Raw genomic sequence first — 24,349 nt, forward strand, 5'->3', positions numbered from 1 at the left:
AAATATAAACAGTATTTCACCTAGTGTTATTATTACTCTGAAGCATTTGACTTGCCATGGCTGGTCTCTCTAAGAAAATCAGAAGCATTTGACTTGTTTTACCTGACTGTTAACACATTGTCAGGTTCCTGACATTACACTATTCATTAAAAAAAAAAAAAATTACCAAGGCAATAATGTGATAATTTATTACTTTTGGTTCACATTGTGAGGATTTGACAGACCAAGACCCAATCGCAGACCCACTGAGTAAAATAAGATTTATTCAAAACAAAAATCAGAATCCAATCTCAAAAACAGTGTCCAGTCCAAGGTCAAATCCAGAAATCCAGAGGGCAAACAAATCCAAATCGTAAGGCAAAAGAGTGGTTAGAAACAGGGTACAAACAAGGTCAGAGCCAGAGATCCACAGGGCAACCAAATCCAAAACATAAAGCAAAAACAGGTCCAGGTAAACACGGTCAAAACTACAGATCACGGAAGGCAAACCGCAGACTGGCAGAGAGAACAAAAGGTCACAATCTGACAAGGAACAGGTACAAACACAGGACTTAAATGCACAGAACAATAAACAGCAGAGACAGACTATTGGAGGAGACAAACCAGGTAATAATAGGGATCAGGTGGGGGGCGGGGACAGGAGTACACAGGGACAAACAGAAGCACATGGCAAAACCAAAACAAACAAAAGCACAACTCGACAATACACAGGATGGCCAGCAGGGCGGCCAGATTCCCCAATCCTGGCAGATGTACTGACACACATTTTTTTTTACATTAATGTCTAACACTAATTATTATTTTACTGGTTTTATTACATTATGTTTCATTACTTTATTGGTAATTATCACATTATCGATCATTGTAACATTTTTGGTGTCATGATGTAACAACCTGCCAATAATAATAATAATAATAATAATAATAATAATAATAATAATAATAATAAAGTTATTACAGCACATCCAAAATGTAGTAATGTGACCATAACCTTATTACATTTACTTGTTTACATTTACATTTGTAATGTTGTTGCATTTACATTTTTACACTGACAAGTTATTACATTTTTGGTTCTTATTCCACCCAAAGCCCAAGCCCGCTGAAGTTACTCTTGTGACTTTTAAGACTGCTGCCCATAAAGTAATGCTTGAAATTGCATCAGGCAATTTTTTTTTCTTTTGATGCTGGTTGATAACATTTGCCCTTAGGAGTGCTGAAGCGTCAAACTTTTCAGGCCTTCTGAGGCACAAAGAAAAACGTCACCTAAGTCACAGTCACCAAATAAATTCATGAAAAGGATGTTGTCACATGGGGCCAAGGAGAAAGTACCAACAAAAGTAGGTCAATAATGTACAAGGAAACAGATTCTGGGTCTAATATGCATTCTGGAGATCCAGAGCACTAGAGTACAAATTTAAAATGTGACAGCTATGTCATTTGACTTTGATTATGTGGTTTCTATGAGAAGCTTCCTTGACGACAACTTTGAATGACATGTGTCAGATTAAGAAAAAAGCTGATCGTGATGAATGCTATAATATATGAAGTAGAGTGATATATCTCATGTCCTAGCTTTTCCTGCTATAAGTTCACATGTACACCTCTGTGCATGCTCCGATGCATCCAAATGGATATGGCGACCCCAAATGGTAAAAGGATGAAATAAACCAAAAGATTTTTAAAAAGTTACATTGTTTCATTTATTTTGCTATACCGGAGCTCTCCCCCTTATCACATCACAAACCTTATTAATATTATAATGTTTTGATGAATGTTTCAGTGGAAGCTTTTACATAGGTTATTTTTGCTTTAGCCCATAAGCCTGTGGTCTGTGTGAAAGTATTCGTTTATTGCTTAGCAGGTATGAATGTTTATTTTACTTATTTATTGCTTAGCAGGTATGAGTCTTGATTTTCCTTTTTTTTCCCCGTTACCTCTGTAGTTGTACTCAGCCCATGGCTGGCAGCATTAACTTCTGTTGTGACATTTTGCCACTCACCTTAATCTCTGTTGTTAATATTCCTGATGAGGTCACTGAATAATATGCAACAGAGAACCAATTCCATAATCTGTGAAAATCTACTCTTGCTTCTCTGTTTTCCACTCTGGCTTTGCCACTTCTTGTTCTCCAGAACAGGTTGATTGAGCAAACTATTCTACTTGCTAGAAATAATAATATTAGTGATGCTTCATGGATGATTGTGTGAGCTAACCATGTAAGACAAAAGCTCATTTATGTGTGTGAAATATAAAGATGACTGCCATTTATAAACTTGTATTTGTGACAGAAAGCTACATGCACATGATGTAATTGATAAAAGGATTATTGTTGTGCATTTTAGTGCAAAGCAGAATTTAAGAACACTTCCGCATCAGTCTATTTTCTGGATCTGTAAGGGTCAATGTTATCATAGCACAACAACATAATAAACACTCAAACTTGTGACTTTGACCATTTTATTTTAGGTAAAAGAGCAATGATTTATCCATGCTTAGAGCACAGCAGTGAAAAGCAAATACGGATATTCTGAAGTACTGGAAGGCCATAACTTGTTATATGACATACAAAATTCAAAAGACAAAGATACACATATTCATCCCTCTGTTTTTACCGTTATTAACTAAATCATCACATTAGATTCTATGCGATCTTCCAAAAACATTCCCTCTCTCCATCTCGGCAGGACTGACATAATCCAAGTACAAATACAAAAGGGTTTGGTCTCTTAAATAAACTCATTTCTTCAGTGCCAGGGTTCAGTCATCTAAGAAGTCATCGTCCAGGTTGACGTCTGTGGTGTCTATGTCATCCAGCTCCATGTTGTCCAAGTCATCTTCCAGATCTTCCAAGACCTGAAGGTTGAGGGGAGGCACAGTCAAAAATAAAGTGTACCATACATAGCCTCATGTAGACAAAAGCTTCTCAACCAGACCAAATCAGATGAGTGTTCTGTGATAATTCTGCAACATACTGCAGGGCTTAAACAATGTTCTCCTGTACTGGTTTTTTTTTTTTTTTTTCATCTCTAATAACAATGTTCACAGCCGTCTCTCTGGCATTTGAGTTCCTTATAAGCCATCTTTTTTTATAAAAACAGCAAGATCCAATAAATCGAAGTAATCCGTAATCACAGCTGGGGGAAAATGTCTATAAATGACCCGTGAGTCATGCTTTAGAGTACCTTGTCGCTGGTTGTGGCTGTGGCTGCTGCACTGACGGCTGGCTCTTCCTCCTCCTGCTCTTCCTCGGCGGGTTCAGGCTCCGCTGGAGTCACAGCAGCTACGGCTGCAGCCACAGGTGCAGCGACAGCTGCCATGACTGAAGCTAACACGCCTGTTTCAGCTGGGGCTTCCTCACTGACATCAGTCTGTGCGTAGACACGTCAACACACGTTTACATGAGTTTAGAGGGAGGTTAATTATTTTTACCTGTTTTGTAGCTGTAATAGGTAGGTCCTCTATTCTACATTATATAAAATAGGCAGTGTGAGTGAGTACATATTTACTGAATACTTCGTACATACTGAGTACTTCGTACATAGAAATTCTAGATGTACCTTTACGGGGGCTGGAAACTCTCCTTTGGGTTCATAGCCTCTGGCCTCCTCGAGAACATTTCTCTCTTCATTTGGCTGGAGATGGAGACATATGGAGACACTAAGTACTACAAACACAGACTAGTTACTGTGACAGAGACAGATAATAAGGTTAAATAAAGCTTTCTGACCGTGACCAATGGGTAGTCTGTAGCGGGTCTGGTCTTGCCAAGGCTGGTCTCTCTAAGGAACTGTTCTGCCACAAAGGCCTCCCTTAGCCCAGGGAACAGGTTCTCGTACTCTGTCGGGTCTGCCAGCGACTCAGCTGCTTTCTGATTAACTTTGGCCAGGTTCTCTCTCCAAAGTTTTACCACTCTGTTAGTGACACAATGTGTAAGACATCAAGGACTTTAGAGCAATGCTGATGTAGGGTCTGACAACCAAATCTCCAATCTATAACCCCAATGAAGTGTCCCTTGAGGGCACTTTAATGTTTACATGTGCGCGTGTGTGTGTGTGTGTGTGTATGTATGTATATATGTGTGTGTGTGTATATACACACACACACACACACACACACACACACACACACACACACACACACACACATATATATATATATATGTAGATAGATAGACAGATATAAAAGCAGGCTGATTTTTGATTAAGGGCACTACTTTGAGCATCCCATGTTTCCCTAGACAGCATTATAATAAAATAATAACAAACCCAAAGTGCTGATAGCACTGTAAGGTTGCCATGTGGAAAGAATGTGAGTAATCACCTGGACACTTGGCTGGGAAGATATGTGCGGGCTAAGAAGGCAGCCTCTGGCAGACGATTGGTCTTAATCAAGAGCTCCAGACAGTGGTCCAATCTGACAACATAAAAACATTTGGGTAAACACCACAGCAATTCAAGGCAACAATTCCATCTAAACATATCTTTTAAAAACACACTTTACTTTTTTCCCCCCTCCAAATATAAACCCTTAATGAGCAAGTCAACGAATTACATACAGCATCTGTGAGCAGCGTTTCTCACGGATTCGAAATGCAGCCTGCGCTACTTCCACTGGACTATTACTTAAACAATGCACCACACTGGGACTGTGCAGAGTGCCAGAGTACCGTGAGACAATCCTCACAACATAAAGCAGAATTTTCTGAACCATAAACCTCTTTATCCCTCCCCAACACTTACTTCCCCTGCAGGAAGTAGGTCATGAAAGCCACGTTGTTCTTGCCATCCCGTTCAGCTCCCTCTGCCAGTTTGCCCACCATGGCAGCATTGCCAGACGCAGTGGCAAGCAGCAGTAGCCCACCATAGTCCTGGGCATGGTGGAGACACTCCTGTGCCAAGCCAAACTGGCATTTGTTGATCGCCAACTCCGCAAGCTGTTTCCACTTTTGCTCAGACTAGGGGAGAAAATTATATGGATTTGATATTATGTAACTCGGAAGTGCTGAAATTTGTTTGGCTTCAGGCGTCTTTGGTTAATTAATGATAGTTCAGTGCATCTGTCTCCTAATAACATGAGTAGACACAAACATCAGTCTAGAACAGAAAATAAGACTTCACAGAAAAACATTAGTTCAAAAATCAGTTCACTGACTAGTGAGAAAGCAGAAAGGTTACTCGCACACATTTATGAAACTATATATCCAACATAAAAGAGACTCACCTCTGCTTCCACTGCCAGCTGATAGGCAATCTTCAGTTCTCCAAGCTGCAAAGCCAATTCAAACCTGTGCTCTGGATCAGTGGACACAGCCAACGCCTGCTGCTTGAAACCCTGCAGACACAAACAGACATCTGTGTAAAATACACCGACACAGCTACCTAAAGGGCTGGCTTTTTTCCCCCCTGACTTTATCATAATGAACAGTTATTGACACGGTTCAAACCTGTTTCTCCAGGAAATGGGCCACCCTTGTCCTCTGTTCTTTGGGGATGGTGGGCAGAACTTTGTCAGCCATGCCAAAGTCCCGCCGCATGACCGCAGTCTGGTACTCCAACACAGACACTAGCAGCGAGTAACTGACAATATTCAGCTCCTTATCTCCCAGGTACAGCCGGTCATCTTTTGGGATGTAACCCAGCAGGTACATGGTTCTGAGTACAGAAAATGTCAATATAATCCTCTGTATTGAAGAATTGATTCAGCTCATTGATGGGTGGACAGACTGGCACTCCAAAAAATATGAGATTATGAGTTGTCGAGTTTGGGTCTTAAAATCTAGGGCTTTATCCAAAATCGCAAAGACCGAGGAAACCCAATACCTGACCTGGGTATTGATTACCTGTACTAGCTACCTAATATATTTCAGACATAAGGCAGAGAAATGGATTTCTTAATACTTTCAACACATTCAATGATGGCTGAGCAGATTACCTGTCCAGGTGAGCAATGGTGACAATTTCTCCTCCAACATAGTAGTTGAGTCTGTTTACTGAGCTGGTGTAGATGAAGCAATCTCCAACCCACAGACCTGTCTTCACAATCTCTTGAATCTCTCCTAGGACCTACTCTCACACACACACACACACACACACACACACACACACACACACATAAACACAAACAGATCAGAGAGGAGGAGCAGCAATGCAAATTATTGGCTGCACTCATTAATTTACGTATTTAAGAATTTGTTACCAAGCTTGTGCCATTTAAATTTTTTTTTAATTTTTTTTAAGTTTAACCTCCCAAACCTGTAAACAACACTGATGCTAATAGTGTTAATAAAGTAAAATAAGTTGTTCCATTCTTAGTCGTCTGTGGGAGTTAAACGCATTCAGAATGACAAGGTTCTCTAACCTCAAAGGCATCCTCAATACCGTCCTCCGTCACCCCCTCATTGGACTCCTGGGAGGCGGCCACTTTCTCTGACAGGTAGCGCAGGATGAAGAAAGACTCCTCAGTGGCAATGCAAACCAGCTCTCCTGAGTCAGACCAGAAGATCTGAGGACGGAGACCAGCCAAAGTGAGACGGGAAACCCAGCAATCCTATCAATCCTATCACAGACTTGACGAACGTCGTAGTGGGACACAGTAATTGTGTTTGAAACTGGCTAATCCTGATGACTGAGCCTCTGAGGTTCACAAAGGGGCTGAACAGACCGGCTGTCTCTTGCCTCGCTTCATGGGTAACGACAGGTGATAAGTTAAGGCTGGAGACATCAGTTGTGCCTTTCCTGGGATGCACTGAAGTCAATATCAGACTGAGACACTCTACCTACGTTGTACACATACCCCCGAGTAAAATTCTAAGCAGAGCCACACTGACGGCATAGCTAAAACCTTCTGTGGAAATCGAAATCGGAATGAAAGCTACAGAAGAAGTGGCTAAAAGCAAACGCAGACATACTGAAGTAAGGAGTTACAGCCATCTCAAGGTTATGGCAAGTGGATGTTAACGTTAATGTTACAGTAAATGTTACAATAAGGCGGCCGGCATGGCCTGCGCTACGTACGTGTTTGGGCTGGATCTCAATGCGGCGAATCAGCTCAGTGTTCTCCCAGTCATAGAATGCCAAGCCATTGACTGACCTGACTCCCAACAAGAAGCCACCATAGATACCTGTAATAAAGGCACAGACACATGAGGAAGAGCAGATACCTTCAGCTCAGAGAAGAGTTATACTAAACGCAAGCCCTAATATTGACTTCTCTGAGTTTGAAAAAAACAATGATGAAGCAAAGCAGGGAGCAAGTCTTGTCAAGTCTTGTATAATCAGACAGTAAAATTCGATATATTATGACTTTACGGTTACCTTCTGCTCCAAAGTCTGGTTTAAATGACTTCTTCTCTTTAAAGTTCTTGAAAATTTTTACCACACTGTTGCTCTCCCTGATTGCGTACCTGCGAAAGCACGTACAAAACAGATGTGTATTCATATCGAATAAACACAGACCAACACGTGCATCTACGAGTTAAAATAATCAGATGTCCTGAACAAACAGAATGAATTTGAAGCAGAAGGGGACAAATAAAAGTTTAACGCGGTATACTTACTCGGAGGAGTCGTGAGCCCAGACAAACTCTTGTGCAGAGCCAAAGCTCTTGTTTCTCAGAGCCATAGCAGTGTAAATAATATATTCTCCATCTCCACACACAACCACAAACCTGGCAAAACAAACAAACAAAAACAAACAAACAGTTAGATTTAAACCCAAGTCATCTGTTTGACAGACAGAAGTAATCTTCCATTTTGAACACCTTTCACATCTTGTGCTGGATAAGATAAACACCACATTTTGCATATCATAAGAAGTCAAGTTGGTAGATCAGGTGGGTGTAACTGACAAAAGCAAGTAGGGCCACCCATTTTTGTGTGTGACTGTTGCCGATTGGACAACTTGTTTGTGTTGTGTGAGTATTTGCATTCACTGTTCTTCACTGGCCTGAAATAAGGGCCACATTATACACTCTGGGTGTCCGCATTTGTGTGTATGCATGTGCGTTGTTGGCTGACCTTCCATTAGGGTTGTGCTGTATTGTCTGAGGGTAAATCTCACAGCTGCCCATGTCTTTGACAGCCAGCGGTAGCCGTTCTCCATCCTTGATCTCAGCGTCTCCCATAGCCTTTAGGTTAGCCTGCTGGACCTCCGAGTGTTTGGCCCAGATAATCTTTCCATTGGTGTCCATGGACATGGCTGGTTCCTCACGTCCAAGCTAAAGCAAAGCATTAAAGGATGAAGAACCTCTCCTACAGCCCTGGGTCTCAGGTGTTTAATCTTAATATCATAATATGGGCATTCATTCTTAATATTATTATTCTTAATATTAATATTATTCTTGACATTACTGAGGGTCTTCAACTTCTTATCAATTCTTATTTACTGACATTCTTTTCACGTTCTTCTCAGAACCTGTGTCTATAAAATTACATTGAAAAAGTCAGTATTCCACATATATCTATGGGCAAGTACAGCCAAAATCAAAGCCAGTACCTTGATAATAATGCTTCCTTCATCATAACCCAGTGCTACGTTGTTTGAACCACGCAGGCCACACACACACCACACACGTTCCATGCCGTAGTTCAGAGTGCTCTCCAGGCGGTAAGTGCTGGAGTGCCAGATACGCACAGTGCCTGAGTAACAAGACAGACACACATATGAGAGAGAGAGAGAGAGAGGGAGAGAGGGAGAGAGAGAGAGAGAGAGAGAGAGAGAGAGAGAGAGGTAAAATAGGCTTGGTGACTTACAACCTTGTTGAACAGATCATATTCAATAAAAAGTGTGTTTAACTGCCCTAATTACTTTAAGGACAATATCTTCTCATCTTCATTTCTGTACTTATTGTGTGTGTGTAACTCACCATCCTCTGATCCTGTGATGATGATTGGCAGTTCTGGGTGGAAGCTCACGCAGGACACATTCTGGGCATGTCCTTCCAGGGTCTGCACACATGTTTTGTTCTGGAGAGTGTGGAACGGAGATGAGAGTGAGATGATGAGAAAAAAAGATTACAGAGAGAGTACAGAGTACCGAAAGAACTCTTTAGGAATAAATCTCTCCCTCTTTTCTTCTGTCACTATACCTGGTAGTCCCAGATCTTCACAAGCCTGTCATCAGCTCCAGATATGAGGTACGGTTTGTCTCCTCCACTGTAATAGTCAATGCAGTTCACTCCTTTCTCATGACCCTCAAGAGTAAAGTTTGGAGAGGAGGAACCCAGCTGCCATACCTGAAACAACATATGACAGACTTAAGAGCACAGACACCATTTATCTGCACAGAGAGTCTGTGGTATACATGATCTGTTCCTAAACAAGGAAAACAGTCATCATACACCAATGTGCTTGGTTAGAGACCATATCCCTTGTATTACCTTAATGGTCCTGTCCAGAGAAGCACTGGCAAACTGGTTGTTGTCTTTGGGGTTGATAACAATCTGCATGACATAGTGTGTGTGGCCCTCAAACACCTGACTGCATGACCACTTCTTCTCCCAGTCCCATAGTTTAATCAGCATGTCATCTGAAGGCACAAAGCATGCATAAATGGTTGAATACAACTGATGAGGTGTTTATTAAACCCATAAATAAATAAGATTTTAGGTCCAAATGAAAGATTTAAAGACCAATGTAGTTTAAGACAAAATGTAAGACATCAGCATGATGGTTATTCTATTCTAAGATTGGCTGTTCAGCTTGACTGCGGGGCTTTATACATACCACTGCTGGTGAGGATGTAAGGCTGGGTGGGATGGACTGCAATGCAGCGAATGTAATCAGAATGGGCTTCAAACATGTGGACACGCTCCAATGTGTTATAGTTAAAAACACGTATCTGCATGTCATCCTAGCAAACAAGTCAAAAAAGATGTTGGAATTAAATCAGGGAGAGCAAAAATAAATAAATAAATAAAAATAACTTAATGTACTCTGTTGCATCCTCAATCAAACTAAAAACTAAGAAAGTATCCTGTGAAAACAGTCTATATTATAAAGTTCATATAAATGGATTACAATACTCACTGCCCCAGTGATAACCCAGTTCTTTCTTGCAACAAATTTGGATGCTCTCACTGGCAGGTCACACACCTCAAAGGTTTTGACAAGGGTCTGAGGAAAGTCATACAACACGTTACTTACGAACAACTGATGTTTGTAACAGTCAACATATAGTGTTCACCCTTTCATATATTATTAGCCAAAGATATAGGGAACGCTACACGGACAGACAAAGAAGGTCGACTTTGTCACTCACCTGTGTTTCATGGTTCCACACACAGACACTGCCGTTGTACAGGCTGGCTAACATCCATGGCTCTGTCGGATGGAGGTCTACGCTTTTGACGCGATCCGACCGGGCTGTAAGCTTACGCTTGATGTCCAGCCTGAGAGGCTGTGGAACAGGATGCAATCAAACAGGTTCAAAATTTCATAGATATACAGAGCAATAAAATTGTTTTCCATTACTCATACTATCGTAACTGACCTTATGTTGTCCAAATTAAAGAAATCGTTTGCTATTTTATTTACCGTTCGTTAGGTTGACATGTTTTTTCTCTCGAGTCAACAGTGTGACGTGACATGTCTGAGGAGTAATGAGCTGTGCATGAATATGTATAGCTACCTAGCAGTCGAGCGAACGAGATTTGCTAGTTTTCCGAAAAGTAAATCCATAATTATGTTACGGGGACCATCTGCCACGAGCAATTACATCGTTTTATTCAGCTTTTGTACCAATTGTAGAAACGCAGCCAAAACAATCACTATGACTGTGATGAATTGTCACAGTAGTCAAACATTAGCTGGCTACATTAGCATAACCGGTAATTTATAACTAGGGTTAGTTAGGTCCTGTTGTTTGCCAGACGGTTGCAACTCTAGCAAATTCTGTGAAGACCACAGAAGACCCTCTAGTAAGTAAATGAAAACTATGCTCAAAGAGGTGGCTGATGAATGCGAAACAACGGACTATACGTAGCTGACTAGCTAGTAGCCTGCTAGCTTGCTAGGCCCATCCATGTATTTAAAGGAGCAGTGAAGCTAGCCAAAACGCTAGCGTTGTATACAGGCAGCTGCAGCTCCAGCCTGAACTTGCTAATTCGCATAAGATTTCACTACCGACTGAGAGTATGTCATATCCTACAATATATCTGAATGAAAAATCTGTATTCGGTTACACTTACCATCTTGTCGGCGATTTGCTGTCTCTCTTTTAGTTCAAGTATTTACCAACCTCCACTGCCCTCTGGATTTCGCTTGGTTTTGCGATGGATGGGCAAATGTGACGTGGAACTTCCTTGTCGCATGAAGTGGGAAATGATGACGTACGGTTTTGCAGGTCATTTTGGGTAAAAGAAAACGGGGCACTGATCTCGTGTCAGTTTAGCTGCATCGGGATGCGTTCTTTTGTTTATGTAAAACAAATCAGCTCTGAACCCAGATCTGCATTTATATGTCAATATGCCAGCGCGTCAGTTTCAAACAGATGGAAGAATAAACGTTACACACATTTGTAACGCCATCGCCCGATCGTTTGTGTGTTTTTGTTTGTTTTCTTTTTTTAACATAATTATTGTAAGTTGTCATATTGTTCACCAAAATTTTTTTGGTTTGAAAATCTTAATAAGGCAGGCAGTTAGTTACACTGACGTAGCAATAGTACACCCGGAGCAACTCTTTGAGATCATGTTGGTGTATTATTGATTGCTCTGTTTTAATAACGGTCTGTGTCTTTGCCATAGGACGACCATACAGTTAATTCTTACGAATGAAACTATTTATATGATAAATGCAAATGAGTTTATCATTATATTAAATGGCACAGACACAGAATGAAGGGGAAATACTCACCTTGATGGCTGGTTGTAAAGTACAGTCTATAATTATAGATATTAGTATAACTAAGGCTTCTTTATCAACCTTTTTCTACAGATGCACTGTTTAGCGGGTGATATTTTATCACAGTCTAAACACTCAGTCATAAATGACACCATTAAAGGGTGCAAACATCGAGACATCAAGTGCTATCTGTGAGTGAAAGAAAACAAACTTAAATAAAATTCACCCCGATATTCAAAATGGCAAATTACATAGCGCGAATAGCAGTGGTAGTAGCGGTAGCAGCAGTAAGAAGAAGAAGAAGAATACATGGGCTAATTTAATATTCTTGAAAATATTGTTTTTTAATGTTTGCACAAGGTTTACTAATTTCCTTCCAGCAGATGGCACTGGTTCCCTGTCAGTGTCGAAGGTCCTCCTCCTCAAATATGCACTGTACACAGGTAGAAGAATTTTGTATTTTTAATTTTATGTAAGTGCCAGTCAAGAACTGATGTACTAATTGTAGTTATTAATATATACATACAACACTGATAGAATTATTCCACCTGTACTCAGTCCTATACATGTTCTTGGATGCCCTTGGCACCACTGTGTGCAGACCAGTTTGTCCCACTCCCAGGAGACCAAAGTTTAAAAAAATCAGTCCAGTTCCACAATTTACTAACTACTGATGCTGAACCGTGGCTGGAGTCTTGTAATTCTATTTCTTGAGTAACCTTACTGTAAGTGTAAAAATATATGTCAGCTAGACAGCCTTGACATGTTTACATTTCATCACTACGATTTCACACCGTCAGTTCAGGACTACACAAAATGTGCTGTACTATTTTACTGCATGTTCTTCTTATATAAAGTAATAAACATATATTTCTATTTACAAATAGAGGAGCATTTATAGAGGAATTGTACAGTTATTTGATTTTGTTCCTATATGCAAAATCTTGTGCATATTTATTTGTTCTATCAGAGTTCACTCATTCATTTTCTAAGCCGCTTATCCTAATTAGGGTGCGGGGGGGGGGGGGGGGGGGGGGGGGGGGGCGGCAAAAGGTGGGGAAACATCCTGGATTGGGCATTCATTGGGCAAAAGGTAGGGAAACATCCTGGACAGGTTGCCAGTCCATTCTATCAGAGCTCTATACACGAACAAAACAAAACAGAAAACTGAGATTTGGCCCACAGAATACTAAGTACTACAGTCAGGAAAGAGAAAGAGAGACATCTGATTATCAGAGATTTGTGTCCCAATTTTTCTACCACCAGTCTTGATTGCTACTGGAAAGCAGAGTTCATAATTTCTATATTCTAAAACTGATCCACGCCTTGCATAATGACCTTAGTGCAGTGATAAACAATTTACAGGCAGAAAGATCAATGTCTTAAGGCTGATTTATACTTCTGCGTAGGCTCTTCCCGAGCGGCCTACGCCATTGTGAGCATTTATACTTGTGAGCATTTGTACTGAGGCAGAGGGAGGGTGATTCTACCAAGCGGACCAGTCACAGTTGTTGCGGTCTGCTTCGACGCGCGTCACCATGACACGTAGTTACATTTCTGGGGGGGGATGTGCATCAGGCTACGGCGAAAGGTATGCGGCTACGCAGAGCCGACACCGTACCTACGGCGTAGATTCGACGCAGAAGTATAAGATGGCCTTTACACAGAGTGATGTGGATTTTTTTCATGTCGGTACAGTTAAATATGTTTCTTCAACTCACTATTTATGAGAGACTTAAATTCTAACTATTCATACCCTTTCTAGTCTCTCACTGATTGTATGGGCTATCTAATGCCATCTCATTACTGTTTGCTCTGCTGTTTTGGCTGAGGATTTGTGGTCATTGATAAGGCTTAGTCAGTGCCTTAAGATAATCCTCATAGTTTTCATTGCTTTCCAGTTCTGTTTCCCTCTGTAGTCTATATTCATGCTTGGGGTGTGAGTTTGGGATTCAGGGTCACCTCTTTTGGACAAGAGAGGTAGATGCACAGTGTTCTGGGATTTTATATTGGATGTACTAAAGAGAGAGGAGGGCAGAATACTAATGAGAAGACAATTTATTTTGTTAACAGCAGTATCAGATGCTGTTTTTCCAGCCTGGCAGTGGACAGGAGAAATGAAAGAGGAGATGAACTTACAAACAAGCAATGATGTGAGATGCTATATCCTTCAAAGAAAAAAAATGGTCGTATGACTAGTTTCTTTGTAGATCTATAGAAGAATTAACTACCCTACACCGGCTGAATAAATGATGACTGTAGCTCCACACTGTAATTTAGAAAATGTGTTACTTTTTTCGCCACAACCAACCAATGTTGAAATGTCATGTTGTGTTCAAAGAAACACACTCATGCATGCATGCGTGCACGCGCACACACACACACAAACACAAACACACACAGAGATCAACTGGTTATTTCATTCCCCCTTTGAGCATATAATGCGCTCAGACTTACAAAAGTAATTTGTTCACACTACCTCGAAATCTTATTTGAGTTGACTTACCAGTTTCAATGCAAATATGTTTCTGAACCATCAGACGGAGACAGCTGAGCATCCATCCTCTTTAGAGTATCTTGACTTTACCCCATTCAAAGACTTCATGGATATAATTGAATCCACCATACACAGGTTCAAAGGATAGAGAAAGAGCAAATAAAGACTGAGCTGTTCAGGGAGACTCCTCACCTCCCCTTCCTCCCCCTTCACTGTTCATTTATTCAAACTACTTTTTGTATAAAGGAGATGATAAGAGCAACACAGAATCCCAGAGCCCATCTCCACTCAGTTGGAGAAATAATGGCTGGGAATATGCATGACAGAGAAAGTGTCATTCATATGGGTTCATTGTCTATTTGATCTTTTCAGCTCCTCTGATCATATGAAACTGGTCTGCTGATTCTGTTGTTTAAAAGAACCGTGGGCTCAGAATTAAGAAATGTGTGGAAGAACGAAGGCACACTCAGTGGTTTTTATGGTGGTTAGATTCCCATGCCTGATGGTTCCAGAGCACCCCATTATAATTACTGCATGCATATTGACAGTTCTTTTTTTTTTTTTTTTTTTTAAAGTATGAGTTGCATGGGGAAGCACTTGCATGCTCTAATTAAGAAAGTCTTATGTGAAAGCCCTAAAGAATTTTATTGTTCTAAAACTTTGAGTTAATAATTCATCAGTAAAAAAAAGAAAAAAAGGTGCAATATTTATGACATCGCATTCCTGCAGGCCAGGAAAATGGGCTAGCCTTACGCACACGCTTGAAAAACTGGTTTTATGATAAACAATATCTCTTATTTCAGCAGATGCCCCTCACTCGACCTCGAGGCAGCAAGACGTCTCATTAACCCTGCGTCTGACTTAACACTAGCAGGACATTTAACTCCTCAGAGGCTCTCACATGAGAGCATGCACAGGCTTGAGGTACAAGAGATGACGTGGATGTCTCAGCTGAAGATGTCTAGAGCAGCACTTTTCTGATGGGGAATGGCCGGAACTGCAGACAGGGTTTTACCTGCATAAAAACGGTGCACGATCAAACATCCTCGTTCAATACGTATGCGTCTCATTTAGAAAACATCACCTTTAGCACTGCTGGGTGTAAGGCTGCAAACAAGCCTATTCTCAAAAGACTCTACAAAATGTATTCATTTCTCAAACTGCTCTTTTAAGGTCAATTTTCACTAATAGAGTATTTTGGGTCAATAGATGAGTCACATACCAAAAGACCATGAATATCACAGTCATAATAAATTACGCAGTTACTCTGCTATCAAAACCTGGCATTAACTCAGTGTCATAAACAGAACATAAGCAAGACTGATCTGAATTATGTTTAATTTTTTAAGCACGTAAATAAAACAGTATGATCTACAAAATACACTTACCCTAATGAGATGTAGTTTTCTGATATTTCTACATTAATATCCATTCATCAAGTTTGAACATCTCAGAGAGATACAACTGAAGACGGAGATAAGACTGAAAGATGCATCACGGTGCCTGCTGTCTCTGAGCTGACAAAAGTAACGCATATTGTCCAAGGGTTGGGCGAGTCTAGTTAAATATGAGTCACACGGAGGACTGCATTCTGCAGATCTATTGTGTTGCATCTTTCAACATCTTTGTGTTGGACTCTTCCCACAGAAACCCCTGAGTATGTCAACCACAGACACAAACACTTTGATGAAAACTTTGATGGAGACATGGAAGCACAGTTAGGAAGTGGTGTTTTTTTTTTTTTAAATCATTTGCCACTTTTTATTCAGAAGATGACATGACTAAATGATTACTTGGAACTGATTTTGCAGTCTTATTTAAGCTTTTCTGATTTCTTCTCTCATTTTGAGCAGCTTGTCATTTAGTCACTGTTCAGTGAACTGTTCACTGAATGTGTATATTATTAAGCATATCACACTGAAACATTCATGACATGTAACATGAAGGTAACTGCCAAAATAAAGGAAACAACATCATGAAACATCTAAATGAAGCAAGCAGCCAGAACAGCCTTAATGTGCATTAACAAACATTATTCGAGCATCTGAAACTCTGTCGGAAGGATGCGACACCAGATCATTCGTGAGAAATTTGGAGTTTAGTTTTGCGTGGTACAAAACACTGTCTTTCGGAACCAGCCATAAGCAGGGAGGCTAAGTTCTAGGACAGCAATGGTACTGGGTATTTACTGGTGTTTACTCTCCTCGGAGAGGAGGGGCTGAGCAGACCTAAACCATGCCAGGAAAACGCGCTCCACAGCGTGACAGATCTGCCAGAGCAGTTCGCCATGAGAGAAAAACACTTGAGCACCACGGTCCTTTTGGCATGCGCCAAACAGGCGTACATCTGCTCGTTGAGAACAGTGTGAAGAATGACTCATCTGATTATGACTTTGCTCCCGCCAAACAGAGGACCAAAGCATACACGCTCTACCCAGTATTTTTAGGGTGCAAAAATTACCCCGCTTCCAAACTCACTGAGATCTTTTCCTCTACCATGAGTAATGAGTGCCCGCCAAGCTTTTTTTTTTTTTCTTTTTCAACATGATAGGATGCTAACTGCTTAATGAACTCCGGATCCACAGCTGTGTGGAAGTACTTGCTTTCAGTATACTTTGTAACCCCCATTTACTCAAGAGACTGTACTTTGTATTTACTCCCTGACTGCAGACGATAAGCCATTCAACAAATCTTGCATTTTTTATGTGAACTCGTCGAAGTGAAAACTCTCTTGAAATGGCAGGGCAAGGTGTTTCAGCAACTGATTGGCTATCAGTTGGTTGCTGTGTCATCTGGTGTTTGATGCATCACTGTCTGCTCTCCTATAAACTGCCATGAAAACAACTCACATCTCTCGTCACACCTGGCTAATGAATGACAGTGAAGGATAAGAACTGACATAGCTGGGATGCAGGATGCCATCTTCAGTACATCTGTAAAAGCTGAAATAACTGATACCGGTTACAACAGATCTGAAAAACGGAAGCGGAGATACATCAATTAGGACACAAAACAATGTTATGAGATGGTGCTGAAAACATCTGTTCCGAGCGGAGCCAAAACCTCATTATACGAGCACAAAAGCCACCAGCAAGAGCTCTGCTGTAGCAATGAGCTTTTCTGCACTTTTTAATGAATTTCATGAAGTTCACTCACTCACTTTCGGGGGGGGGGGGGGGGGGGGGTGGGGGGGCTGAAGCCTATCCCAGCGTTCATTGGGCAAAAGGCAGGGAAACACCCCGGAAAGCAGCCAGACAAGCTCACACACACATTGTCTGTGTCTCACCAGACGCAGACAAGCTCACACACACATTCATACCCAGGGGCAATTTAGTGTCTCCAATTCGCCTAAACATGCATGTCTTTGGACTGTGGAAGGAAACCGGAGCTCTGGGAGGACCCCCACACAAGCACGTGCAAACCCTGCACAGAAAGGGGAAAGGACCCTGGACCTTCGAGCCCAGGACCTTCTTGCTGTGAGGCAACAGCACTACCCACTGCACTGCCGTGGGCTTTCCTAATACACCAGGTCGTCAATTATCCTCTACCTTCATAATGAATGTGCCATCATTTGTCTCTGTGTTTCTTGGAAATATAGTTTCTGGTAAGTGGATCTTTCACAGGTGGAGGTCACATGTCAACAGTTATGAAAGTGGATTTCCATTCAGCTATTTGTATTAGTGGCTAATAACAAAGCCAACCCTCACAAAGGTTTTGCAAAGTAATCCCACTTTCCTTTTTTTTTTCTCTCCATAAACTGAGACAGAGGAAACAAGAAGAAAACATAATTTATTTTAGAAGCAATTGAGTTTCACTTCTATAAACTAAGATTAATAAAAGTCCTATTAATTCATCCTTCAACACCTCAATGAATCTGCTTTATCTGTGAGATACCACAGGCACACACATGCAAAAAACAAAACAAAACAAAACAAAAAAAACCACCAACAACAAATACAACTGATATGGCAGCTGCTTTGAACAGATGTGGAGAAAACAAGAAATTCACAGAGAAACAATGAGGAGGGTCCTCTGCTCCACTGTGCTCACTAAGAACCCATGCTTGCCTAAGCAGATTGAGCATCAGCATATGCCCTGCCAAACTGGTTAGTGCATCCAAGAGTCAAAGCAGCAGAGGAGACCTGTGGTGTAAGTACATCCCAATGGTGCTCAAAGAGTGAATTGGATCTAAAATTGAGGATTGAACCAATGTATTTCTATGGCTGTGTGTGCATTACATACACAAAAACATTTACACAGTGTTCAATTACTGTTTATGTTGTTCCACGCTGGTCGAGAATAGGACAATATAAACGCTATTGATATTCTAATGTCGACTGATTTTCTGCGTGAAATCAATATTACTGGGTCTGAATGACAAAGCAAGGTTGACCTAAGGCTACACAGCAGTTTAATAACTGGGATCAGATCAGGTTTTTGAAGCAAGGTGGTGTTAGATCATTAAAAGGAGTTGTGTTGAAGGAAAGGAGGAGAAAAAGGAAGAGAAGACATGACTTGGTTGATGTTGCTGAGTTCTGTCAGTTGTGTTTAACATTAACAGTGTTGTGCAGTGCTGCTGTGATGGTCTGAAACCCTCTCTGTCTCCCTAGGCAACTTTAAACTAGGAATGTGATCATGTACCGTGTCAGCCAAAAGGACAGAGAAAGAGCTTAGCAGGACCCAAAAATCAAGTGAATGAATTTGATAAGTCCATATTAAGACACACTCCTCACTACCAAACTAAATAGCGTATCTCATACAATTATGATCTCAGTTTTGCCAATTGTTATTTTCTCAGTAAGTATAAGATGGTAGAGCAAGAAAAGTTTAAGGGCGGCCAGCAGAGGTCAAAGAAGGGCCTGTCTTGACCCACCAATAAACAATGAAGGACTCTGTAGGTTAGCTGCCGTGCTAAAAAAAAGAATACTTACTCCGCAAACATACTACTCTTGTATTGATTTTAGAAAAGCAAATGCTATTTTTATTTTAAGGCACTTCACGATGTGAAAGTGACTGAATGTCATATTGACGCTAACCGTGGAGTGAAAAAGAGGTAAAGTATAAATAACGGGTGCGTGTTTGCGTGTTGCCGAAAAAAAGGACATTTCTGTCGTATATTGACATTGTGGACTTGACGTCTGTCACTGTATGAACTCAAAGTATTCGACTCACAGGCACACAGTATAATTGAATTCACTTTGCTTTATTTTATTGATTTCTTCTCATTGTGGGTACACCTTCAACAGACAAATGAGAAAAGAGAGAAAGCTTGACATCCTGTTTAACGCTCTGGAGTTTGTCAAGCTGCAGTAGCCCAGCTACTCTAATACCCATTAGACACCTGTTCTGTTGTCCACTCTCAGCCAAATCCGCAAGAGATCTTTCTTTCCCGTTTGTGGTGTGTGCTCTCAGATGTTGACCTGAAGAGACAGCTAAAATGCTAATCTCAATGCTCTCTACACCTCTATGCTGCTAAGGGGTTCATACCTACACATGTAAATCAAATAACCACACAAGCCCAGTGACAGAACCTCCTCATGTCAATCAACCAAAATCTGATTATGACAGCGAATGAACACACACATTATCCTATTTGCAGATGTTTTTGCACTGCAAGACTACTGGTAAACTAACTGACATGCAGCTTGGATCATGGAAGCCATAAACAGATGGATGGATGGATGGATGGATGGATGGTTAGATAGATAGATGGCTCTGTCCCAGGCTTGGGTTATCTTTGTGGCACTCATTTCTCGAGTAGGGGGCACTGCTTGGTGATTCTCCTGCAGGTTTAGGATTTCTTGAACACCTGCTTGCACACCACTCCACAAGCTCTCAGCTCCTGTAAACATTAAAACAAAATCTTTTTTATAAATGCACCTGTAAAAAAAAAAAACACACATTAACCGATATAGAAAACAACCGTTCTCTTATTTTGCCAGTATCTTATTGAGGATATACTGTCACACATTTGAATGAACAAACTAAATTACAAAATAAACTGGTAATTTCTCTGCATTGTGTCTCTATGCCAGCAGGGGGCAGTAATGCCCACAATTCTCTAGGGAAATCTAATTCTAGTTGTTCATTCCACGCATGCATGATCACACACACTGAGGATGTCAAACATCTGTTGCAAACACTTCTACTTCTCATATGACAATCAAACGATTTGAACTGCACCATAACGATGATGATCATATTGTTGTAATCCCATTACCACCATGTAAAAATAATAACTCTGTGGAGCTGAGTTGATATAGATTCACCCTTTAACTGTTGTCTTTGAAATTAACATTCACAAGAAATTATTATAGATAATCTATGATGCAAACCCTAAAAAGAAATGTCTTGGCAGTATCTTTACTCAGGTCAGCTCGTTTGAAAATCCTATTTTCGAAAGTAATTCGGATGAATTGTCCTATTATTTAAATATTTGCTCATATTTTCATACATTTCCAGGGTGGACAGTCAACTGCAGCAATTTAAAGCACAACAGTCAAAGAGTAGACTTAGGTACATTAGAAAACCACAGACAACTGAACATGAACACAAGCTTGGTGCTACCCATGGCAACACATTCCTTAGTGCTTTAAACTATTTTCTTCCAAGAGTCTCAAGTCTCAATACACAAATAAAGGCTGAAAATGATATGATAATGACATAGTCATGACATCACAAAGGACCTGTATTCGTTTTTAGAAAGTCTTATGCACCTTGATGGAGCAGGTGTATCAGGGAAGATAACCAAGTTTGACATTTTGACAGTGCTATTCTCAGCTTAAGCTTATTTTGTTAAGGACACATGTGTTACCTGACTGAATAAAACAGCAGAGTTAAAGTGCAGCACACTGTTCCAGCGTTAAGGTTTGTACAGTTCCAGCGTTAAGGTTTGTGAAATCAGCCGAGAACAGTTTTGAAAAAGAACGGTGGAGAAAATGGGCTTTACCAAATGTAGCTCATCTCCCTCAATCCAGTGAGTCCAACCCCTGCCCTCTTTCTCTCCTTTTTGCACACACACCAGCTTATCTCCGTCCCAGGATATAGTTGTCTGTGTGATGGGATGGAAAGAACAAATAGTGTGAACATTGTAAACACAAACAAACACAGATGGTTGGTGGGTGAGAGAGAGAGAGAAAGAGAGGGAAGGGCAGAGACAGGGACAGAGAAAAAGAGAAGGAGAGACAGAGAAAAAAAACAGAGACAGAATAAATGGATTCTGTATCCAATTACATGGTACAAAGAGAGCAGCGGGGTAAGCGGAAATGGCTCTCCGAGTTTCTTCTGTAAAACTGCGGCATGATACTGAATGCCCCGGATTATGTGAGCACATTTCATTAAGGAGTTAATCAGTTACCACTTCTGTTACTGGTTGTAGAGCTGCTGACGTTAGTTATTATCAGGGGCTTGGAAAAGATTTCATAGGTCATTTCACACAAACAAAGAGTGAGTGTGAACAAAGGGATGACCTTTCTGGACAACAATACAGTGATGCCCATCAGCATCAAGAGAACATAACAGCACTGACATGTTGTCATTACCCACTATATCAGGGCAAGTTAGCTAAATGGTCACAATGAAAAATCTGTATCTGAGTTTATGTGTGAATTGGAATGGCTAAATCTTTGTGTGTTTGTGTCAGAGGAAGAGAGATACAGGAAGAAAAGGAGAGAGAGAGAGAGAGAGAGAGAGAGAGAGAGAGAGAGAGAAAGAGAGAGAGAGAGAGAGAGGGAGAGAGAAATGAATGCTACATTCAGTCCTTTTGCGTCCAACCCAAATTGCAACTGAAAGAAAAACTCAGATCTTGAGTTAGCTTATGGATTAAAGCCTGTCAATGGTGAATTAGACTTTTTTCGACCCTGCTGTATCCAAAGAAGAACCTGCAGAGTGGTGATAATAGGAGGGAATTCAACTTTTCAACTTAAAAAAAAAAAATCAAGCAACCCCAACAGTTTTCACAGCTTGTGAAAACACACAAATCTTTAACATATCCGAATGAGTTAATAAGCGAAAGAGCAAACCACAGGCCTCTGTCTGAGCCAGTAATAAGAGTATTTGTCTGCATTTAGCTAGTGAGAGAGCTAGTCTCCACAACTATATCAGTGAGGCTCTAAAGTCCTTGAAAATGATAAGGGAGTGTAATTTCTACTTTACATAACAAGCACTCACATAAATTTCAAATCTTGTTTGTTACCGACTGAGCCTTTGAACAGTGATGATATTGAAGTTATAATTTAGTTGTGTGGGATAGTTTGAAGGCTGATTGAACTGAGGGTTTGCACAAATATGGTAAGTGAAAACCTCTAAAATTCCTTGAGTGTGAGCAAAGAATTCTAGGTTTCTGTTATTGTATGTAACAACCTTGCTTTCTGATACATGTAAAGCTCAATAACTTTTCTCTCATTTTTCTGATTCGAGGATAATTCCAGTTCAAAACACTGTTCTCCTACCATGCATTTTCTGTCATCGACTCCACTCAGGTCCTCCTCAAACTCCTGGCCCACGACGAAATCCATATTGTAGTTCTTAAATGTACTAAGGGTCTTGATAATAAAGTGATCACCATCTTGTGTGATGTCTTTGTCAGGCTTCAACAAGGTGGCAATTTTCCTGATGGCAACATTCACATCTGCCAGAACAAGAGGAGCAGGGAAATATACAGCGATGAACATTATGTGATCACATAGTATGTTTGTGTTAATCATCTGATTCAATTCCACAGGGCTTTTGATAACACTGAAAATTTCTTATTCACTTATTTACTGTCCACTCTAATCAGTAATAAAACATAATGTAAAGCATTTCGTGCTGAATTTACAGCTTTACAGATTAATTAGATTAAGCAAATACATCAAGATTATGTTTTAAAATAAATTGAATTTACAATTTTAATTAATGTGAATTTATGTTGTTTCCCCTCCTGCAGAGTCATCAACTGTTCTGAAGCAACTAACCATAATGGGTTTTTTTTTTCCACGTTCTCTGATTAGAATTGGATTTTGGTGTTGATAATAGACACTCAAATTTTAGCCCCACTAAAGCAAACATTCTGCAGTAAAACATAACTTACCGAGGGCCTTCAAGTACTCATCGAAGTTATCACTAGCGATCATTTTCCAATACCCGTTATAATCAGCTGGCATTTTGAGAGATTTTCTTGAGGTTTCTTGACTCCACTGAAAATTAGGGTAGAGGAGATCCGATATCGCTAATAACTTGCGATCGAATGCCGGTCTGCTGGCAGAACCTCCAATTTTAACTAGAACCATTTTAATCCGATTACTCCGGAGTATTTTTTTTGAACAATACAAACCAACATCCCCTGAATCCTCCGCCCTTCCTGCGTGTCTTAACATCTAGGCCAATTTGGATCGGAGGAAAAGATGACGTAGGTTATTAAGTAATACCCCACACGGGTGCTGAAGTTCAGCAACTTGATGTTTCTAATCGGAATTAAAACCACATATGGATTTAAAAAAATGGTGGACAATCCTCGCATTATATATAACGAGATTGTGAATAATGTTGAAAAAAGAAGAACTTTTTTGCAGGGCCTCAGTCTCTGTTCGAGAATCTCAGCATTACACTCGTTAACATGTTTTGTCCTATCTAGTAACCTATTTACGGAAATCTACATACGGTATAGTTGGAGATACGCCAAATCTGTTTACGACAAATACCAGCAATGTGTACAAACGCAACATGTGATTTGAGTGCAGTCCTAAATTACACACAAATTCAGTGTTACTTGTTTAATTAGTGTTTGTCTCAGCAGTGCTTAGTGCAATGCTAATTAAAATATCATTCTTTTCAGTGAAGTATCTCACAAAGTGTTTTGGCACAATTTGGTCATTCTTCACCCTGCTAAAGCTCTTTATAGATCTGTCTGCCAATTCCTGTGCCTCTGTTCTGGACAGAATTAGAGTAAGGCCCCTTTCTGGCCCCCTAAACCTCCCAAATTCTGACACCACTGGGGCCCCACAACAAAGAGACTCACCACAAACTCTTTG

General features: G+C 40.5%; 2 protein-coding genes across 2 annotated transcripts; both read right to left on the bottom strand.

The window, feature by feature from the left end:
- Nucleotides 1-2,446: 2,446 nt before the first annotated feature.
- copb2 (COPI coat complex subunit beta 2) lies at nucleotides 2,447-11,272 on the bottom strand. The gene is made up of 22 exons (XM_030773931.1): nucleotides 11,189-11,272; nucleotides 10,261-10,398; nucleotides 10,029-10,115; nucleotides 9,726-9,852; nucleotides 9,380-9,528; nucleotides 9,089-9,235; nucleotides 8,867-8,966; nucleotides 8,497-8,639; nucleotides 8,019-8,218; nucleotides 7,559-7,669; nucleotides 7,317-7,405; nucleotides 7,017-7,123; nucleotides 6,361-6,504; nucleotides 5,935-6,065; nucleotides 5,447-5,654; nucleotides 5,224-5,334; nucleotides 4,743-4,957; nucleotides 4,324-4,416; nucleotides 3,731-3,914; nucleotides 3,561-3,635; nucleotides 3,186-3,371; nucleotides 2,447-2,856 (listed from the first exon to the last, which is right to left on the bottom strand). Exons 1-22 carry the CDS (start codon nucleotides 11,189-11,191, stop codon nucleotides 2,761-2,763), a joined length of 2,844 nt encoding a protein of 947 aa, XP_030629791.1. The 5' UTR covers nucleotides 11,192-11,272; the 3' UTR covers nucleotides 2,447-2,760.
- Nucleotides 11,273-20,130: 8,858 nt separating this feature from the next.
- On the bottom strand, nucleotides 20,131-23,482 carry LOC115811437 (retinol-binding protein 1-like). Its single transcript, XM_030773628.1, has 4 exons — nucleotides 23,410-23,482; nucleotides 22,790-22,968; nucleotides 21,289-21,390; nucleotides 20,131-20,181 (listed from the first exon to the last, which is right to left on the bottom strand). Exons 1-4 carry the CDS (start codon nucleotides 23,480-23,482, stop codon nucleotides 20,131-20,133), a joined length of 405 nt encoding a protein of 134 aa, XP_030629488.1.
- Between the last annotated feature and the right edge of the window lie 867 nt (nucleotides 23,483-24,349).

The sequence above is a fragment of the Chanos chanos genome, chromosome 5 (genome assembly GCF_902362185.1).
Source record: "Chanos chanos chromosome 5, fChaCha1.1, whole genome shotgun sequence".
NCBI classification, from domain to species: Eukaryota; Metazoa; Chordata; class Actinopteri; order Gonorynchiformes; family Chanidae; genus Chanos; species Chanos chanos.

Excerpts from the sequence above, each read along its gene's own strand:
- copb2 (XM_030773931.1), bottom strand. Across the intron at positions 8,640-8,866 it reads CATCACAGGATCAGAGGATG|GCACTGTGCGTATCTGGCAC; the intron begins GTGAGTTACACA and ends CTTGTTACTCAG. Across the intron at positions 4,417-4,742 it reads ACCTACTTCCTGCAGGGGAA|ATTGGACCACTGTCTGGAGC; the intron begins GTAAGTGTTGGG and ends TTATGTTGTCAG.
- LOC115811437 (XM_030773628.1), bottom strand. The coding sequence starts at position 23,482 with ATGCCAGCTGATTATAACGGGTATTGGAAAATGATCGCTAGTGATAAC. Across the intron at positions 22,969-23,409 it reads TGAGTACTTGAAGGCCCTCG|ATGTGAATGTTGCCATCAGG; the intron begins GTAAGTTATGTT and ends TTGTTCTGGCAG. Across the intron at positions 20,182-21,288 it reads AGGGAGATGAGCTACATTTG|GAGCTGAGAGCTTGTGGAGT; the intron begins GTAAAGCCCATT and ends TAATGTTTACAG.